Genomic DNA, 19662 nt, shown 5'->3' with positions numbered 1-19662 from the left:
GTTTTGCTGAGAAGGGGAATGATTGAGAAAGTCATGACGTTACAGGTCAGGGCTGATTGGGTGGTTGAATTTCTGCTTAGATTTGTTGTTTTTGCAATTCACTATTGAATTTGTCAGAGTAAAGACAAATTTAAAATTAATAAAAAATAATAATAATGAATAAGGGATTGAAAAGAAAAACAACAAAATACTCGACATAACTGAGCGCAAAACAAGAAATAAATGAGAAATGTCAGTGACAACATGCATAATAACAAACAATAACAAATCAGTCATGTTAAACACTTCTCCTTTTTCTATCTGCTTCCTTTGTAGCTCTAGGAACAAGCCTCTTGCTGGACAAGTGACAAAACCAAGAGCAGAGAACAAAGGAGCCTGGTGCTCCCTCTTCTCCCTGTGGCCGTAAACTCCCCGGGCCTTGTACTTCTTGCAAAATCCTTTTCTCTGAAGCAGTGAGCACTGACCTCTGACATACATATTTACATCTGAGCAGGCATAGACACACACACTCACATGAAACACAAGTACTCCACTTTAATGGATGTGTGGCAAGAACATGAATAAATTAAAAATGAGGCCTCACACAATCATCTGTTTTTTTCTGTAATATGAGATTTCAAGATGCATCAAATTATCTGAATGATCAGTCCAAATATTTATGTGGAGTTTATAGTTTCGGTAATCTGATTATTCTTGAAATGGGCAGGTCATATGCTGCAGTCTAAATATTGTCATGGAAATAGGTAAAAACAAAACAACAAAAAAACAATGTTGTGATTTACTTTACCATTTTATAAACTTTGTTTACCCCACCAGACAAAAGTTAATTTTTACAGTTAATTTTAATAACGATTTTTCCAAGTAATTGCTAAGTAAGCATGTGGTCATCTAACGCTGCAGTTGTAAACCCCATTTGAAAGGCGCTTTCTGTCACATTTTTGAACATCAAGGTTTGAGCGACCGAAAAAGAAGATAGTTTGGTTAACCAATAGAAAAAGAGCTCATGTCACATTGGACCAATCAGATTCAGCAAATATTTTCCCGGGCATTAGAGCGTTTGAAAGCCCCAGAGGATACAAGCAGTAACGAACGTAACGGTTAAACGTACTCGATTGTCAGATCATTTTAACGTAATCTTCGTGCTTCACAACCTCGAAAAGAATGGTGAGTATAGGATTATGTTAATTGTTTTTATTTAACAGTTTTGAAACATCTGTGGTCTCATCGCATGCAGTAGCCCACATTGGTGTTAGCTAAGCTTTGAGAAGTTACTGAATTAGCTAATGCTAATGCTAAGATTTTGTAACGGTCAGAATACTAAGCTAGGTTTGATAACGGTCAGAGTACTGAACTAGGTTTTATAACGGTCAGAGTACTGAACTAGGTTTTATAATCCTCAGAGTGGTAAGATTTCTGGCGAAAGGTTTTAGGTAGAGGAATCAGAAAAACATTATGGGATTAAGTGTATTTTAATTGGATTTATGGTGTTTGCTGATTAATGGAAAGTCACCCTTTAAATTCAGTTTGGATATGCAGGCTGTACATTAACAATGGACAACATGTGGGGACAAAATACCAAGGTGTAATAAAATAAATAAATAAAACAGCTGAATAAAGTTGACTAAAGACATCACAAATAATAAATTCACTTACAGTTTTAGAGCCTTATTTTAAATTAGAAAAGATTTAATGGTCTCTAAGTACACTCACAAAAGCGGTTTTCCTTGATAAATATACATCTATGATTATGAAACCTACCTAAGATAATTATGCAGTTATATTGATGACATATGCTTGTTTTTTTCTCTTTTTGTTGTAATGCAAAATTAGTTATTAATTTAGCTAAAAGGTCTGATTATTGTGAACTTGCAAAATGTTACAAATGGCCTTTGTTTTGCTCCAGCGTGAGTGTATCTCAATCCACGTGGGTCAGGCTGGTGTCCAGATTGGCAATGCCTGCTGGGAGCTTTACTGCCTAGAACATGGGATTCAACCTGATGGTCAAATGCCGAGTGACAAGACCATTGGAGAAGGGGATGATTCCTTCAACACATTCTTCAGTGAGACTGGAGCTGGAAAGCATGTCCCCAGAGCTGTTTTTGTGGATCTGGAGCCCACTGTCATCGGTAAACTCATGATTACAAGTCGACTATAGTTGCTGCTTGATTAGATTAGTAAAGCCTTGACTCATTTTGATTTAACCTTTCTCTTCAGATGAGGTGCGCACTGGGACCTACCGGCAGCTGTTCCACCCTGAGCAGCTGATCACTGGCAAGGAGGATGCTGCCAACAACTACGCCCGTGGACACTACACCATTGGCAAAGAGATAATTGACCTGGTGCTGGACAGGATCCGTAAATTGGTGAGTCACATAAGAGCAGGAAGACACACACCAGGAAAGTAAGAGCAGTGCATGTACTGTATGCTGTATCAACTCAAATTATTACTCAATTATACATTATACATTACCTTTCCACCACCAGAGGGCACCTAATCATTATCCATGGCAACTATGACTCCTGACCATTTGATTTATGTTTATTTATATTTTAAATTTTATATATATTTATTATTTATCATTTATTATTATTTTAAATATATTTTATCATCTGTGCAGTGTATTTTGTTTGTTTGTTTTCTGAATGTGCAGAACTGTCAAGTGTCAAATCAATTTCCTCAGAAATGTTGAGAATCACTGATCTATATTATATTACTGCAATCTTTTTATTTATATCCGTCCTCAGGCTGACCAGTGCACTGGTCTTCAGGGATTCCTGGTTTTCCACAGCTTTGGAGGTGGTACCGGCTCGGGCTTCACCTCCCTGCTGATGGAGCGTTTGTCTGTAGACTACGGCAAGAAGTCCAAGCTGGAGTTCTCCATCTACCCAGCTCCCCAGGTGTCCACTGCTGTGGTGGAGCCTTACAACTCCATCCTGACCACACACACCACCCTAGAGCACTCTGACTGTGCCTTCATGGTGGATAATGAGGCCATCTATGATATCTGTCGCAGGAACCTGGACATCGAGCGTCCTACCTACACCAACCTGAACAGGCTGATGAGTCAGATTGTGTCCTCCATTACTGCTTCCCTTCGTTTTGACGGTGCCCTTAATGTTGATCTTACAGAGTTTCAGACCAACTTGGTGCCATATCCCCGTATCCACTTCCCTCTTGCCACCTATGCCCCTGTCATCTCCGCTGAGAAGGCGTACCATGAGCAGTTGACAGTGGCAGAAATTACCAACGCCTGCTTTGAGCCATCCAATCAGATGGTAAAATGCGACCCTCGCCACGGCAAATACATGGCCTGCTGCCTTTTGTACCGTGGCGATGTGGTCCCCAAAGATGTCAACGCTGCCATTTGCAGTATTAAGACCAAGCGCACCATCCAGTTTGTGGACTGGTGTCCCACTGGTTTCAAGGTCGGCATCAACTACCAGCCCCCCACTGTAGTTCCTGGTGGAGACCTGGCCAAGGTCCAGAGGGCTGTGTGCATGCTGAGCAACACCACTGCTATTGCAGAGGCCTGGGCTCGGCTTGACCACAAGTTTGATTTGATGTACGCTAAGCGTGCCTTTGTCCACTGGTATGTAGGTGAGGGTATGGAGGAGGGAGAGTTCTCTGAGGCCAGAGAGGACATGGCAGCTCTGGAGAAGGATTATGAGGAGGTTGGACTTGACTCTGTTGAGGGTGAGGGAGAGGGAGAGAACGAGGGGGAGTATTAGAAAGCTCAGAAAGCTGCCAGTTATACAGAACAAACACACATATTTTGTTATGAAATACATTAATGTTTTTTTTGTGAAATGCCATTTTGGCTAGGTTCCTATGTTCCTGTTACACAAAGTATTTTAAAAAAAAAAAAAAAAAAGGAATGAGGAAGTTGGACTGGACTGTTATGGGTGAGGGAGGAAAGTAAGTGACTTAACAGCCCTTGTGAAGCTGAAGATGATTCAAGTTTTTTTTCTAAAATGCATTCCAAAAACTAATGTTAATCTATCAAATATACAATTTGTTCATAATAAAAAAATACTGGCAGTGTTCTGAATAAAGTTCCTGTGACATACAAAGCTGCATCTGTTGATCTGTTTCTTTGGAGAACATGGTTCTTTTGCTTTGTTTTGATGATGAATGGAAACCAGTGATTTAATTGGTCATTTAAAATCTTAATTCTGAATCCAGAAAATCACAGACTTGAGTTTTAGAATTTGCTGTACAACAATAAATACCATATACAACATGAATGTCTTGTAGAATATATAACTGATCAGCCACATTAAAACAGGTAACATGTTTTAATGTTTTGATAAGTGTTTTTTTTTAACTATGCCTTACCTCAGCAGTTCCCTATGTTTTTCTTTTTACAGCCTTAAAAGTACTGAAAGTTTCAGTGGTAAATATTAAGAGGTAAGTTTAGCTGTTTTCATCAATACATGAAATTGTAAACTTAATCAAATATTTAATGAAATCCAGACAGTGCACCTCAAAAACACTGGAATCAGCCAAACCATATTACAAACTTTGTTTACCCCATTAGGCAAAGTTAACTTTAACAGTTGATTTTGATAACCCTCTGCTTCTCTAACACTGCAGTTACATTCCTTTGGCTGTGACAAACCCCACACAAAGCACTTCATCTCAGGACCATGTTGCTGCTGATACTTTCACCACTAAAGTAGTTATCATATTGCTATTTTTTATTCTCAACAAACATCACCTTCATTTGAGCAGCAAACCAAACGGAAACAGGCAAAACTTGAAAAAACACTATCAGTCATGGGCATAACTTACTGATAGATGAAGAGACAGTTACTGTGTCTGAAATGAACAGATTCAGACTTCAAATTAGCTTCAGAAAATTCAGAATTTGCCCATTCTCCCCCTAAGCTGCCCCTATTTCAGGTGTGTACGATTACAGTAACACAAATACACGTCATCTGTCACAGTATATTGAACATCTAGAGTCCATCAGCCTGTTCAGAACCTTAAGTGACTGGGTGTTATGCCGAGTGCACAGTGACCCTGGCTTTATCAGGGCCTACACATGTACATATGTGAAGAGATGTGTTGGTTTACTGTATGGACAAGTGGACACTGTGTAAATGCCGTACTCACACATTTAGTTGGTAAATGTGAACAATAAAATAAGCTCTGGCATGAGGAATGTCTTTCAGTGTGGCATTGGCAAGTTAATTCAAATAATGCAGTATTACATTTTATAAAATGCATAAATATTTCAAGAACCACAGGATGGCAGTCTGACTTAAGTTGATTTTTTTTTCTGTAATAATATGATCATGAACGAGGATTATGCCTGAATAAGGATTAACTGGGGAAATGTGAGCTGTGAATATGGAAAACTTGCCAAAGTATTATAAAGGGACTCCCAAATGTTTTCATGTCAAGGTACCCAAGTACATACATGCACCAGCAAGAATATGATGTAGAGGCAAATAACACAGCAAACAATTAAAATTCCCTCAAAAAGAAAATAAACAAGTCATATTTAGAGATTAATTATAGATATATTGTATATAAAATACTTTTATATCTAGTTAAGTGTAATTTCAAAAACGTCCCCAATAGTCCGAAAATTGAGTAAACTTTGTAAGTAAACAACTCTGACACCCTGTTGAAGAAGATGACAGTTTTTTCAACCAATAGGAAAAGAGCTCATGTAACACTCGACCAATCAGATTCAGCAAATATTTTCCCGGCATAAGCGAGTATAAAAAGCCACAGAGGATTCAAGTGTCGCACAAACGGGCGACCTTAAATGGTAGTGGATTGTTAGTTCATTTCTAAGGTAATCTTCGTGTTTCATAACTTCGAAAAACATGGTGAGTATGGGATAATGTTGGTTATTTTTTTATCTAACAGTTTTGAAATCTCTAGGATGAAGTAGCCCACATCAGTGTTAGCTATCAATTGTCAAGGGAACTGAATCCTGTTAGCTAATGCTAATGTTAAGGATTTCTAACGGTCAGAACACTGCTAGGTTTGATGACGTTCGAATGCTAAGCTAGGTTTGGTCAGAGCACTACGCTACATTGACTAAAAAGTCTGAGGTGGAGGAACCAGCAAACTAAGTTTCTTTATTCTATAGGCTGTTTTAATTGTATTTTTTTAAGTGTAGCTTCATTGCGTTATTTATGTTTTCTGGTTAATGGAAGAGCATCCTCTAAATTCAGTTTGAGATCTTGGCTGTACTTTAACATTGCACAACATGATGGAACAAAATGAATAACAACAAACAAATTACGGGGCAATAAAGTATGCATAAACAATAAATAAAACAACAAAATATAGTTAAATAAAAACTTAAAAAACAATACATTCATTTACAGTTTTTAGTGACTTCTTATTGATGCAAGATTTAATGGTCTCTAAATACTGTTCAGATTTTTCATTTAAAACAAAAGAGAGGTGCTTATCAAATTTACATTCATGATTATGAAACTAAGCTAACATAATTGTTTTTCCATCTTTTTCCTGTTTTGATTTCAATGCCAGACAGTTCATGTTCATACAGTAAAGCAAAATCAGCCATTAATCTATCATTAATAAACTCAAAACCACCATACATGGATATCATTCTTAAATCTTTGAATGAAGTGTTTTTACAGGGTAAACGTTTTGTAAAAGTTTAAAGGACATCTCTATGAAATGTTTATGAAGCAACAGCCAAACCCTCTGCCATGGAAAAACACTAAGAAAAATATTGTAGTAGGTGGTGACATTTTGAATAAAAATGAAATCCTGTTGAAATAACAAAGAAATGGACACTTCTATTTTTTTTTTTTTTTTAAGGATGGTTGAAAGCAGATTTTACTATGAGTGGTGTCAATAGGGTGAAGTAATCTATAACTGAGATAAGGGACACATGTATAGAACTCCATTAAGGTTCTGATTTGAGGTCTGTGATGTTGTGTACACCCAGTTTCTCTTGATTTATCAACGGGTAAATTAATGAAAGTGTTTAGTTCCTTCCCCCATGCAAATGAATCTTGTGTTTGCTATTTAACTTTCTTCACCATGTGATGAGTGAGCTAAAGCGTCTGATTATTGTGAACTTGCAAAATGTTACAAATGGCCTTTGTTTTGCTCCAGCGTGAGTGTATCTCAATCCACGTGGGTCAGGCTGGTGTCCAGATTGGCAATGCCTGCTGGGAGCTTTACTGTCTGGAACATGGGATTCAACCTGATGGTCAAATGCCGAGTGACAAGACCATTGGAGAAGGGGATGATTCCTTCAACACATTCTTCAGTGAGACTGGAGCTGGAAAGCATGTCCCCAGAGCTGTTTTTGTGGATCTGGAGCCCACTGTCATCGGTAAACTCATGATTAAAGGTCGACTATAGTTGCTGCTTGATTAGATTAGTAAAGCCTTGACTCATTTTGATTTAACCTGTCTCTTCAGATGAGGTGCGCACTGGGACCTACCGGCAGCTGTTCCACCCTGAGCAGCTGATCACTGGCAAGGAGGATGCTGCCAACAACTACGCCCGTGGACACTACACCATTGGCAAAGAGATAATTGACCTGGTGCTGGACAGGATCCGTAAATTGGTGAGTCACATAAGAGCAGGAAGACACACACCAGGAAAGTAAGAGCAGTGCATGTACTGTATGCTGTAACAACTCAAATTATTACTCAAATTATACAGTTTACCTTTCCACCACCAGAGGGCACCTAATCATTATCCATTGCAACTATGACTCCTGACCATTTGATTTATGTTTATTTATATTTTAAATTAATGCTTGAGTTTGATTTTATCATCTGTGCAGTGTATTTTGTTTGTTTGTTTTCTGAATGTGCAGAACTGTCAAGTGTCAAATCAATTGCCTCAGAAATGTTGAGAACCACTGATCTATATTATATTACTGCAATCTTTTTATTTATATCCATCCTCAGGCTGACCAGTGCACTGGTCTTCAGGGATTCCTGGTTTTCCACAGCTTTGGAGGTGGTACCGGCTCGGGCTTCACCTCCCTGCTGATGGAGCGTTTGTCTGTAGACTACGGCAAGAAGTCCAAGCTGGAGTTTGCCATCTACCCAGCTCCCCAGGTGTCCACTGCTGTGGTGGAGCCTTACAACGCCATCCTGACCACACACACCACCCTAGAGCACTCTGACTGTGCCTTCATGGTGGATAATGAGGCCATCTATGATATCTGTCGCAGGAACCTGGACATCGAGCGTCCTACCTACACCAACCTGAACAGGCTGATGAGTCAGATTGTGTCCTCCATTACTGCTTCCCTTCGTTTTGACGGTGCCCTTAATGTTGATCTTACAGAGTTTCAGACCAACTTGGTGCCATATCCCCGTATCCACTTCCCTCTTGCCACCTATGCCCCTGTCATCTCCGCTGAGAAGGCGTACCATGAGCAGTTGACAGTGGCAGAAATTACCAACGCCTGCTTTGAGCCATCCAATCAGATGGTAAAATGCGACCCTCGCCATGGCAAATACATGGCCTGCTGCCTTTTGTACCGTGGCGATGTGGTCCCCAAAGATGTCAATGCTGCCATTTGCAGTATTAAGACCAAGCGCACCATCCAGTTTGTGGACTGGTGTCCCACTGGTTTCAAGGTCGGCATCAACTACCAGCCCCCCACTGTAGTTCCTGGTGGAGACCTGGCCAAGGTCCAGAGGGCTGTGTGCATGCTGAGCAACACCACTGCTATTGCAGAGGCCTGGGCTCGGCTTGACCACAAGTTTGATTTGATGTACGCTAAGCGTGCCTTTGTCCACTGGTATGTAGGTGAGGGTATGGAGGAGGGAGAGTTCTCTGAGGCCAGAGAGGACATGGCAGCTCTGGAGAAGGATTATGAGGAGGTTGGACTTGACTCTGTTGAGGGTGAGGGAGAGGGAGAGAACGAGGGGGAGTATTAGAAAGCTCAGAAAGCCCCCAGTTATACAGGAAAGATAATAAATTTTGTTATGAAATACATTTCAATGTCGGCTAAGTTCCTAAGTTAATACCAAGTCTTACACCAAGTGTTTTTGTTTGTTTTTTGAATGTGCATAACATCAGCTAAACTTTTATACTATGTTTTAATTTCTACTGAATCAAAAACCTGCAACTCCAATTTGTTATTGCTTTTCATTTAAAGTTTAATGATTTGTATCTATTTTCTTGGAAAATGTTACATCCTAGGGGCTCAAACATGAAACAATGTGAGAGGTTTGGAGGGGAAATCTGGTGGAACTGAAAACAGCTAAAAACAACTCAGAAAGTAGAAACATGACAAGGTGCTCCAAGTGGAAACTGCTATTCACTAAAGCGGTCACTAGTCAAACAGTGTGGAAACTTTTGGCATAATCTGAAAGATACATTTCATTTTATAAGCATATCATAGGTTCATTTCATGTTTTTTATGTTCAGTCTTAATCTTAGATAGATGTAGTCAGTAAAAGGTTAAATATTTCCCTTTGAAATGTAGTGGAATATAAGCAAAACGTGATATAAGATGGACATACTCTAAAGTGCGAGTACCTCAAAACTGAACTGAACTACTTGTACTAAGTAGTAGTTACTAAGTTGATACTTTCCATCATTGACATGTATATCGCTGATAATACTTGTGTACTGTATTTCTTTGAATTCAGAACTTCATTGAGTTATTTTGTAGTGTTGTATTTGTTGTTCTACTTCAATAAAGTATCTAAATATTTCTTGCAATACTGGATAAAATAACCTCAGTCGGTTGAGGTGGTTGAGATGTCAGGAGTCTTTGTTGCGCGTTGAAAACTTCCTGTGCGGGAGACTGCTGTGAGCTCCCACAGAGAGCCTGCCTGTTATTGTTTACGGTCAGACTAATGTAAAGTAGGTCATGGAAAAGGGAAGCTTATCCAGTCACTCATTCAACTGTTCCGTATCATCCAGGTGGTTATAGGTGGCTTCTGGGATCAGCATCTCTGCGGTGTCATTAATTTTACGTGAATTCTGGATGTGGACAACAGGCAGGTAATATTAACGCAGTCCTTTTATCCGAGGCTGGTAGCAGCAAGCAGCTAACGAAAGCTAACTAGCTACTATACGCTAGGTCTGAATCTGCATCACTAGCCCAGTTATTGAGCCTGCTGACATGTTTTCTCACTACTTGGCTCATAAACTGTGAACGCACTATAGTCAGTGGCGTGTTCAAGTGTACAAACCTATATGTACACATATAGCCAGCAGTCTGACTTGAATTGTGATGCTGCTGACCTTGTTGTAGCAGCCTGCTAACTTGTTAATGCATACGCTGTTCAGCGGGTATCGTTAGCTGCTCCTGTTAGCCGGGCTAGGCGGCTACCTAGAGCTAGTTAGCGTAACAACATCAACACGACAAAGTAATATTGATTTTACTGATAATGGCAATGACCTGTGGACTGGGACCAGACTACTAACAGTATGTTAGAGTTAGGTTAAGTAGTTAGGGTGTTGTGTGTGTGTAAGTGTTTTGTGGTATGTTGTGGGTTACATTGCTCCATAAATCAGTCCGCTAAATTTCTTTATTAGATTTCCTTAAATTGGATGAAACTATGATGAAGCTTCAAATTGCAGGATCAAACAGTGAGTACCGAAAGGTGGAGCAGATATCACGGGTTTGAGAAATATTAATATACAGCATTCTTCTTTTAAAAAAAAACAAGAAACCAGGACAAGAGGAAGAAACCACCAAGTTATGTTAGTACAAATGTATTTTCTTTCTTGTCATTTAAACTTTAAGAGGACATGCAGTGCATTATCTGTCACAGTCTTTAGTCTTCTGTGCCTCTCAAGATAAGCATGCTGTCATTTTGTGTTTCAGCAGCTTGGACTGATGCTGTTATTCCAACATCTGGACTAAAGCCTGAACTGACTGTCAGGTTCTTCTACTACTGAGACAGTGAGTTGCTGCCATGTCTAGACGGAGCAGGAACAGTCGTGCATGGAGATATGTCTGGGGTGGAATACGGCGGGATGCTGATGCCAGGGCACTTGTTTTGGCCTCTGAAAGTGAGGAATGGAGTTATGACCGACTAGAGGTAAGCACACAGCAGCTGAACAGATAGGAAGTGTCAGAGATTGTGCAATTTTTTGTTTGTGTCATATGATGCCACTGTAGGCAAGGGATAGGATGTGTCACCATGAAAAGGCTGGCAAAATTCACCTCAAGGTTCCCTTTCTTACTGAAAGCTTTTAATTTGCCTGTGGCCACTATTAACAGTATGTGTTTGTTGATGCTTCTGTCTGATGCCTGAAGCTAAAGGCTCAGTTGTTTACATGCTTTGTATCAGAACTAATCATTTTTCCAGAGAAGGAGATGTACTATGATGTCTGCCTTTTACTTTTAAATCGTAGCGATGTGAATTTTTTTCAGTGCAACACCCAATTTCTGTGAAACATCCACAATCAGTGCTGTTTAGTTGCATAAGCAATGCTGCTGACATTTGATTGTGCTATTTCTTTCTGCATTGTTGCTCTCAAGTACAGTGATTCAGACTCTGAGGTGGACTTTTCAGCAGTGATGGTCCCTCCTGTCCCCAGTGCAGTGCCTGTCACCGGAGAGTCCTACTGTGGCTGCGATTCCCAGGCTGAGACCAGCTACAACTCTCGTCTGCGAGGATTTCACCAAGTCAAAGACTGCCACTGCGGAGAGGATGATCAAGGTACAAGGGAGCTGCTGCATTTCCAGGGTTTAGTAATATAGGGCACACCCATTTTATAATGAATAGGTTGATTAAATGATGTCACTTGAGTTATATCACTGTATCCAGTCATGTTATACTTTACTGACCTCTAAATTCTCAATTAATCATAAGAATAAAGTTTTATTTGTTTATTGATATTAGGTAAAGTGAATTAAAGTAAATTTTGTGTGTCACTGTCCTTGAATGAATGACTTCTGATGTTTTAGAATTTGACTGGGTGTGGGATGCAAACAGCCGATCGACAGCAACATTACTGAGCTGCGACAATCGCAAAGTGAACTTCCACTCTGAATACAGCTGTGGTACAGCTGCGATCCGTGGCTCCAAAGAGCTGGCTGAAGGGCAGCACTTCTGGGAAATCAAGATGACATCCCCAGTTTATGGAACAGACATGGTAAAGCTCTACTCTTTATCTTCTTACATTGGCCTGCCCCTGTTATGTAAAGTCATTTTCAAAGAAATAAAAAAAAAAGTAGAGCAAAAGCATGCTGCGTGGACACTCGAATGTATTTATTTTCTAAATGGTTCCTTTTTTCTGTACAGATGGTTGGCATCGGTACTTCTGATGTCAACCTAGACAAATACAGACACACGTTCTGCAGCCTGTTGGGAAAAGATATAGATAGCTGGGGTCTTTCTTACACAGGTAAGACCAAAACAACATGCTATAATGTAACAATGGCTGCTCCAAATGGTTACATTATGAGTTAGATATCATTGGTTGTCTTTTTTTATTTCAGGCTTGTTGCATCATAAAGGAGACAAGATGAATTTCTCTTCTCGATTCGGACAGGGATCCATCATCGGAGTCCATCTGGACACGTGGCACGGCACACTTACTTTCTTCAAGAATAGGAAGTGCATAGGTTAGTACTGACAAGCAAAGTCCACTATCGATCAGAGTGCTGGCAGTTTGATTCCTATTTTAATTACATGATCTTTTGATTGGTATCTTTTGATACCAATTCGGGTACTTCAGTACTGGTTACCACACATTGGCCAGGTGTGGTGTGGCACTAAAAATTGAGTCACTGGGCTGCTATGACAAACTGGTACTGGGAACACAGAATTTGATGACACTTTAATGTAAATTGGTCACATCTGGCTAATATCAATCTGGCATATCAGATTGGTTCCTTGGTACTTTGTACAAATTTACAAACTAGTTTCATCTGTGATATAATTTTTGTGAATGCAAAATTAGGAACCATAACCATATGGCTATAGTATGAAGCATACGGGTGTACATAAAAGGCGATGTAGAACATTTTTCTACACAGTTTATATATCACCCACATGCAAAACTGTAAGACCTTACAGACATAATAGATGTGTGCACATTTATTCAGTGGGGGTTCTGTGCTTTGTTGTGTTCGAACAAGGTATTGCACACGATCATGAATTTTTTTATCACCTTTCTCAACCTAGGTGTTGCTGCCACAGAGCTACAAAATAAGAGGTTTTATCCGATGGCGTGCTCCACAGCAGCGAAAAGCAGCATGAAGGTGATCAGATCCTGCTCTGCGCCCACCTCTCTGCTATACCTTTGCTGCGCTCGCCTTCGCCAGCTGCTGCCGGACTGTATAGACACCCTGGACGTGTTGCCACTGCCGCCAGGACTTCGTCAGTTGCTCCACAACAAACTAGGTTGGGTGCTCAGTCTCAATAGTGGCACCACAGATGAAACCGCAGATGAGCCTGAGCGCCCCTCACAATTGCCTGTCCCGCCCTTAGCTGGACCATCCTCCTCTGAGAGTGACTCAGAGGGTTGTACGTCTGACCCTGAAGCCTGTCAGAGGAAAAGATGCCGCTGGACATGACTGGACAGCTTGAATCCTACCTCCTCTTAAACACTGGCAGAGGTTACTGCCCTATGGCATCTAATCTAGTGTTACTTAACTGCCTCAAGCGTTCCTCAACATCAGTGTTACACAGTAGTGAAGAGAAGAACCAGGATCGGTTGAGCAGAGAGAGTGGTACGTAGGTAGAAAACTGTGACGGCAGTATTTTTGCTTGCACACTTAATTACTGTGATCTTCTCTCATGCCATTCACGTCTTCATGCTCATCATACACTCAGTACCCAAAACCAGCTTCAGTAATACGCGAAAAGATATGTTGTTATTTTGTTAGCTAGAATAAATTGTTACAGATCTGTTGCCATTCATGAATGGGGATTAGTGACATAGTGTGGGAATGATACAGTAAACTGTACAGTGTGACACTGAAGTAAAGTATGGCCAAATTTTAGTGGTCATCATGGTATATTTGTAAAGAAAAGGGGGTTTCATGAGATGAGAGACTGTATAGGTATTTTCTGTGTTTTTATCCTGTATGCAAATACTGTATATTGTTCTCAACCTAAATGCTATCCATGCATTTTCAGAGTCATCTGTTACCTGTTTTACTGGCATCTACGATTTCTGGATTTCCAAAGTGAGAATCAGTTTATTCTATATTTTTTACCACACGTCACAGCTCTAAATCTTAAACTGTCAAAAGCCTAAGAAAAGTAAGAAGGAGATAGAATTAACCTGAGTGCACTTTGCAGCTTTTAGCCCCTCAACAATGAAATTATTCCTTTTTGTCTTTCATGGAACAGCCATCATCTCCAAACAACTTATGCACGTCTGATTGCTCATCACATTATTGAAAAAAGTTATTAGTGAAATATTTGTTACATTCATGGCAACATCAGCCTGTCAAGAGCCTTTCAAAGTCTTTTGTCCAATAGTCATGCTATTTGTTTGTAGAAACTATGGATTTCCTCTAAAAGATGTAAGCAGTATCCATTGTTAAGTGTAACTCTTTTAAATCTATCATGAGACAAATATGTCACTAAATATGTCACTGTCACACCTTTCAAGTAACTTTTCCTCGCTGTTACACTTTATCGTTTCTTAAACATTTTTTTTTAAATTATTGTATTTGATTGACAAAATATGAGATTATAAGCAGATTTAATGTTAAACCTTTTTGTACTGTTTATGCAATGGCCTTGTTTTGGTTTTCCTCAAGGCCTTGTTTCATCTCTTTCCTTAAAAACTCCTCTTGACTCTTATTCACTAAGGCCATACTCTATTCTAAATCCTTTCAATATCACTCAGCCCCACTTGGCCTAAAACATTGTTGTAGAAAGGTGCCAGTGTCCCCAATAAAGGACCACATGCTGTGGTCAGCTTGAAGTTGATTACATTGGATTTTAATGAAGTTTTTGCAGCAGATGATGAGTTCCAAGATGAAACTAGTGCTGCAGAATAGACTAATGTCAGCTCTCTGTGTGTATGTTTAGTGTGTTTCTAACAGTTTTATATATATATATATTTTTTTTAAATACGGCTAAAAACAGTTTTAATGTTGAGCACATGAAAGGACAGTAGAGAGGTGGACTCTGCTGCCTGAATGGTCTGCAACATTTCTGTGGCTGTACCAATATGTCTGCCAAAACCTGTCACGAAATACAGACATTTTACATTGACCTTTGAAGTCTACAGGGGCTGAGTGATGTTAAAAGATCAATCTAAGTATTAATTGATCATGAATGACTTAGGAGGGGAATATTACCCCTGGGTCAGATATTTAAATAATTCTTTGATTCAATTTCTCCTGAATACCAAACCATAACAATAAAAGTATAATAGTGTTTGACCCAGGTGTTGAAACTACACAGTTTGCCAACTGCTGCCTCAGTCACTCGTCTCTGATCATGTGCACTCCTCAAGGTCTTGGTGTAAATAAATCTAGATACAAAGATTTAAGGTACTATGCAATAAAAGCATTTTCTGTGATAATAGTTTTCAGAAGAGATGGATGGGGTGCTGTGATGGAGACACTGGCACAACAACAGTGGTGATGGTACCAGAGGACCATGCTCATCAGACATGAGTAGTGACATGGCTTAATTCTGTCTAGTTGTTGTAATGATTTATCAGGAACCTCTCTCTGTAGATCCAGCAATGTAACCACAGTGAAGTTAGTTGTAGTCCAGCATTATTATGTTTTTTTTTTTTTAGACTTATTTCACTGTATTTGTCTTCACATTGATGCATCCATGCACTTTTTCTTACTGTTATACTGTAAATAGAAAAATTCAAAGTGTTTCTTCTATATCATGTCATATTAATAATACTGTATGTGGAGGCCTTTACTGGCCTTTTTCTGTATATCTGATCAGCATGATTTTCAGCTGAAAATAAAATAAATGCTAATTATGCACTACTATGCGCTTCTACTACTTTGTAGTGTCCAGGATCAGCAACATTTGAGATTTTTTTGTTTGTTTGTTGGAAGTTACAGATGTGGGGACAACAGTTTGTATTAATGGCAGACCACCATTTAAAGGGGACTGACTTGACTCTTGTTGTGAATGTTTTGCAGCAGCTGCCAGTGAGTCATTGCCTTTTCTGTCAAATTCCTTAGACAGAACAGACATCCTTCCTGCCATGTGCAGATTAGCTGGAAAAGTTTTTTGTTTTTCCAGTAGTTAATATGGGACCTTGTTTCACATACCCATACAGCCTGATGATTGTTTTAGTATAATACTGTAGTGTTCTGGAGAGATGATGAAAGATGCTTTCTTTGACAAGTTTGACAAGTCACCAATAGTCCATATCAGTTTTAAACAATTCAAAATCACATACTTTTCACGTGATAGCTTCTTTGAAGCATGGTTCTTGAATATCATGTACTGTTGAGAAATCCATTCAAAATTAATTTAAGTTAATATAAAGGTGTATTTCACCATTATTTCTTTAAGTAATAAGACAACTTTGGACACAACCAAAACTCCTTGATTTAACAGGTATTTAGATATTATGTTGGAAATCTTTAAAGATTAGTTATTCTTATTATTATATTATTCACCCAATTAAAATTTTTAAATGTTAACTGATTTTCCCTCATGCGGAACTAAAGTACGCCAGCAGTTCACACGGAACATTTTGAGGTCGTACCAGAAAAACGGTGGTTGTATGCCTTGCTTGCTTGCTGAGGTCAAGTGAGACTAGTCCTGCTCATCAGGTATTTCAAATATGTGTAGGTTATAAACAGTATCGATAGTTCAGCGACATTCGTTAAAAATCAATCAGCTGTCGTCAGTGTCGTTTTTATCTTGAGTGAGTTGTTTTCACAATCTAAAGCTAATGGCTAGCTCCGGTTAGCCTTGTTACAGAGGGGCTGTAATGTGTTTGTGCTGACAGACTTAAAGGGGTTAGTTTGTTCTGTAACCATCGGGGACAGGAGCTACTTCAGGTTCAAATGTAAGTAAACGAATTTCCTGTCTTGCAGGACAAACCAGATCGCGGAGGAGCTGCTGTAACAACAGATAATCATGGTGAAGAAAAAACAACTTCGTCTCATAGCAGAAATGGCTCGGAAGATCCGGGCATATCGGGAGCTCAAGTCCCGGCCACGGGAGTCCCAGAAGTACGCCCTGGACTATGACACGATGAAACGGCCCCTCACGGGGAAGAGGCTGCCGGTGCTGGCATGGCCCGATGTCCGCAGGGAGAGCCGCCTCTTCTCCCTTCTGGCGGGCATGAGGCTGTTCGGAGTGGGCCGCCTCTTCACCCGCAAGTCCTGGATAGAGGACCACACTGAGCCCTGCTACTGGCAGATCACCAAAGTCAAGGTCGACTACACATCTGAGGTGAGAGCGGGCCACATCCATGCACTGTGACAGTGTGTGAAGTCTGCATATTGTCATCATAAATAAGTGTAGAAAAGAATGTGGTGACTTAAACTCACTGCCAAACAAAGTCTGATATAATATGTCCTGTAACCAAAGTACAACTTGTTTCTTGTTGTTTTCTAGAACATGGATCATGGCAAGGCATGGGGCGTCCTCACCTACAAAGGTAAGAGGGGACCCCTTATTCCAGAAAGCAGTTTAGTGAAAATTCTGAGTTTGTTAACCCTGCGATGAGGAACGGATGAGGTGTGACCAGGCATTTAATTTCTTCATACATACAGTCCACATCGGAGCACATTACATGGCACAAGTTTACTTTGGGAGAAGAAGATCAAAATCTCAGTTGGGCACTAGTTTGTTAACCAAGCACTATCTTTACTAACGTGACTGCCTTTATGACCGATCTGTTTCAGTTGAGTGTTAAGGACAGAGGCAGCCATCTCTTTCCTTACGATCAAATATTACACATGCTGGATTCATCCTCAGCTCAGAATATAATCTACACACAGTCCATCTTTATAATTGTGACTCTGTTTATTGAACAGTCTGATTTTTATCTACATCCGCTTCACCTCTCTGCTTGTGATTTTCTGTATTTACTCAGATGTCTTTATTTGTATTGCTCTAGAAAGAATGTGGATGCATCTGGTAACTTTGTTGTGTTTTGTGCTTGGCAGGAAAACAGGAGAGCGAGGTCAAGGAGGTGGACAAGGTGATGTACCATGACTGGAGGCTGGTTCCCAAACACATAGAGCAGCAGTTCAGGGAATTTGAGCCACTCCCTGAGCCACCTGTACGCTATGTCCCCTACCCCCCCCTGCTCCGCGCCATGATGCTGGCCCAGCACAAAAAAGCAACAGGCACAGTACTGGCAGAGGAGCCTGCCTTACCTTTAAAGAGGCAAGTCCAGCTCAACAAAGACTATTTCCGCAGGCAGGAAGAAGAGAGGCGGAGCAAAGAGGGGACAGCGGTGTGATACTCCTCTGTGAATATGGTTCGCTAATCTTGGACATTATGGACCAGATCAGTGTTGACAGAAGAGGTCAACTTCTTCTTTCCAAGTACATTTGAAGCCCGTGCCTCAAAGTCCTGATAAGTCCTGGACTCAAATGAATTCTCTGCTATTTTCATCTACAGCAGGCCTCTCTGTGTGTAATATGTATCTGTGTAATGTGCTAAATATTAAATCTGAGGTAAAATAAGGACACTCTGAGTCTCTTTTTGTGCATGCATTATGGACTACCTCAGCCTTGTAGCATTGAGAATGCACAGTAAACACCCAAACTGGACACACAATTCAGACATGACAGGCCTATATTCTGTCATGATGTTGTGATATCAAAACACCTTGATATCATCTTTTCTGTGCCATCAGTGAGAAGGCAGTGTCAGCAGATTTGACCATTGACCACACAGCCAAAATATGATTCATGTGATGTGAAAGGCTAAACACCCATAGTCTTTAATGACCACGTATGATGTGTCCTGCTTGTAAATGTACCTCATGATTATTGGGTAAATAAGCAGTTTTACATTGTGTGTGTAGTCTGTTGGCCAAGGGAAAATTGATCTCAGTCCTGATATACAAAAACAAATTGGAGATTTTTTACAATCGTATTGCATTATTAAACGTTAATAATCCCTGATTCTATAATATTGCTATTAATTACTGCACAGTTATGATTTTAGTTCAGAGTTTCTCCATTGCATTACTGTAAAATTTTCATATCTACATTCAAAGTTCACTTATCCTGTATCAGAGGTAATCACTAATGTGAATCAAACATAGGCTACACTACACTATACTAGTTCAATCTGGAGAAACTAACAGAGGGAGAAGCTTAAAGAGTATTGGCTCACAGAGGCTGCCCTCACTCAGCTGATGGAGTAAATTTTTCATGTAGTTTCAAACCTTTATTGAAGCCTAGAAAATCAGAGGTTTGGCTCATTTGCAATGATGGCTAGAAAGAAAACTACTGTGTAAAAAAAATTCAAAAGGGGACAATACTCATTGAAAACAATGTCCAATAATGACTTTATGGATGAAGACATACTCTGCGCCAGAGTGGATCAACCAACTTTGTTATACAGAATGTAATGGTAAGTGTCACAGGGATCTCTGGTAATGAATCTAAGGGCAGAATTGTAAACTGAGGCTAGGGGTTTGAGAGTGGAAGCAGCAGCATGTCTGTAGATTATATCACCATAATTTAGGCCTGATAGAAAGACTGCCTCAACTATACTTTTCCTACAATTCAAATGGATAACATACTCAAATTGCTT

General features: G+C 39.9%; 4 protein-coding genes across 8 annotated transcripts; all 4 read left to right on the top strand.

Moving 5' to 3' along the window:
- The first annotated feature begins 1053 nt into the window (after positions 1-1053).
- Positions 1054-4075, top strand: LOC130185123 (tubulin alpha-1C chain-like). Its single transcript, XM_056401391.1, has 4 exons — positions 1054-1164; positions 1904-2126; positions 2215-2363; positions 2746-4075. Exons 1-4 carry the CDS (start codon positions 1162-1164, stop codon positions 3727-3729), a joined length of 1359 nt encoding a protein of 452 aa, XP_056257366.1. The 5' UTR covers positions 1054-1161; the 3' UTR covers positions 3730-4075.
- Positions 4076-5749: 1674 nt separating this feature from the next.
- Positions 5750-9694, top strand: LOC130185077 (tubulin alpha-1C chain-like). 2 transcript variants are annotated; one of them, XM_056401309.1, is made up of 4 exons: positions 5750-5841; positions 7112-7334; positions 7423-7571; positions 7921-9694. In XM_056401309.1, the coding sequence occupies exons 1-4, from the start codon at positions 5839-5841 to the stop codon at positions 8902-8904; spliced, it is 1359 nt and encodes a 452-aa protein (XP_056257284.1). In that variant the 5' UTR covers positions 5750-5838; the 3' UTR covers positions 8905-9694. The 2 variants fall into 2 exon arrangements, with proteins under 2 accessions (XP_056257284.1, XP_056257283.1); XM_056401308.1 differs by lacking the exon at positions 5750-5841 and having other exon boundaries at positions 7082-7334.
- Positions 9695-9813: 119 nt separating this feature from the next.
- spsb3a (splA/ryanodine receptor domain and SOCS box containing 3a) lies at positions 9814-15908 on the top strand. Of its 3 annotated transcripts, none has more exons than XM_056401312.1 (7): positions 9814-9979; positions 10812-11025; positions 11469-11649; positions 11898-12085; positions 12235-12337; positions 12432-12557; positions 13120-15908. In XM_056401312.1, the coding sequence occupies exons 2-7, from the start codon at positions 10900-10902 to the stop codon at positions 13509-13511; spliced, it is 1116 nt and encodes a 371-aa protein (XP_056257287.1). In that variant the 5' UTR covers positions 9814-9979; positions 10812-10899; the 3' UTR covers positions 13512-15908. The 3 variants fall into 3 exon arrangements, with proteins under 3 accessions (XP_056257287.1, XP_056257286.1, XP_056257288.1); XM_056401311.1 differs by having other exon boundaries at positions 10809-11025; XM_056401313.1 differs by lacking the exon at positions 9814-9979 and adding an exon at positions 10517-10684 and having other exon boundaries at positions 10809-11025.
- Positions 15909-16623: 715 nt separating this feature from the next.
- mrps34 (mitochondrial ribosomal protein S34) lies at positions 16624-18584 on the top strand. 2 transcript variants are annotated; one of them, XM_056401541.1, is made up of 4 exons: positions 16624-16709; positions 16977-17337; positions 17503-17545; positions 18057-18584. In XM_056401541.1, the coding sequence occupies exons 2-4, from the start codon at positions 17020-17022 to the stop codon at positions 18353-18355; spliced, it is 660 nt and encodes a 219-aa protein (XP_056257516.1). In that variant the 5' UTR covers positions 16624-16709; positions 16977-17019; the 3' UTR covers positions 18356-18584. The 2 variants fall into 2 exon arrangements, with proteins under 2 accessions (XP_056257516.1, XP_056257517.1); XM_056401542.1 differs by having other exon boundaries at positions 16671-16804.
- Positions 18585-19662: the final 1078 nt, after the last annotated feature.

Source organism: Seriola aureovittata, chromosome 17 (genome assembly GCF_021018895.1).
Source record: "Seriola aureovittata isolate HTS-2021-v1 ecotype China chromosome 17, ASM2101889v1, whole genome shotgun sequence".
Taxonomy (NCBI): Eukaryota; Metazoa; Chordata; class Actinopteri; order Carangiformes; family Carangidae; genus Seriola; species Seriola aureovittata.
This window is presented reverse-complemented; position numbering and strand designations above follow the sequence as displayed.

Bases quoted from the DNA above. Each gene is read 5' to 3' on its own strand.
- LOC130185123 (XM_056401391.1), top strand. The intron at 2,127-2,214 runs GTAAACTCATGA...CTTTCTCTTCAG, and splicing joins TCTGGAGCCCACTGTCATCG to ATGAGGTGCGCACTGGGACC. The intron at 2,364-2,745 runs GTGAGTCACATA...ATCCGTCCTCAG, and splicing joins TGGACAGGATCCGTAAATTG to GCTGACCAGTGCACTGGTCT.
- LOC130185077 (XM_056401308.1), top strand. From the start codon at position 7,082: ATGTTACAAATGGCCTTTGTTTTGCTCCAGCGTGAGTGTATCTCAATC. The intron at 7,335-7,422 runs GTAAACTCATGA...CTGTCTCTTCAG, and splicing joins TCTGGAGCCCACTGTCATCG to ATGAGGTGCGCACTGGGACC. The intron at 7,572-7,920 runs GTGAGTCACATA...ATCCATCCTCAG, and splicing joins TGGACAGGATCCGTAAATTG to GCTGACCAGTGCACTGGTCT.
- spsb3a (XM_056401312.1), top strand. From the start codon at position 10,900: ATGTCTAGACGGAGCAGGAACAGTCGTGCATGGAGATATGTCTGGGGT. The intron at 11,026-11,468 runs GTAAGCACACAG...GTTGCTCTCAAG, and splicing joins GGAGTTATGACCGACTAGAG to TACAGTGATTCAGACTCTGA. The intron at 12,558-13,119 runs GTTAGTACTGAC...TTCTCAACCTAG, and splicing joins CAAGAATAGGAAGTGCATAG to GTGTTGCTGCCACAGAGCTA.
- mrps34 (XM_056401541.1), top strand. From the start codon at position 17,020: ATGGTGAAGAAAAAACAACTTCGTCTCATAGCAGAAATGGCTCGGAAG. The intron at 17,338-17,502 runs GTGAGAGCGGGC...GTTGTTTTCTAG, and splicing joins AGGTCGACTACACATCTGAG to AACATGGATCATGGCAAGGC. The intron at 17,546-18,056 runs GTAAGAGGGGAC...TGTGCTTGGCAG, and splicing joins GGGCGTCCTCACCTACAAAG to GAAAACAGGAGAGCGAGGTC.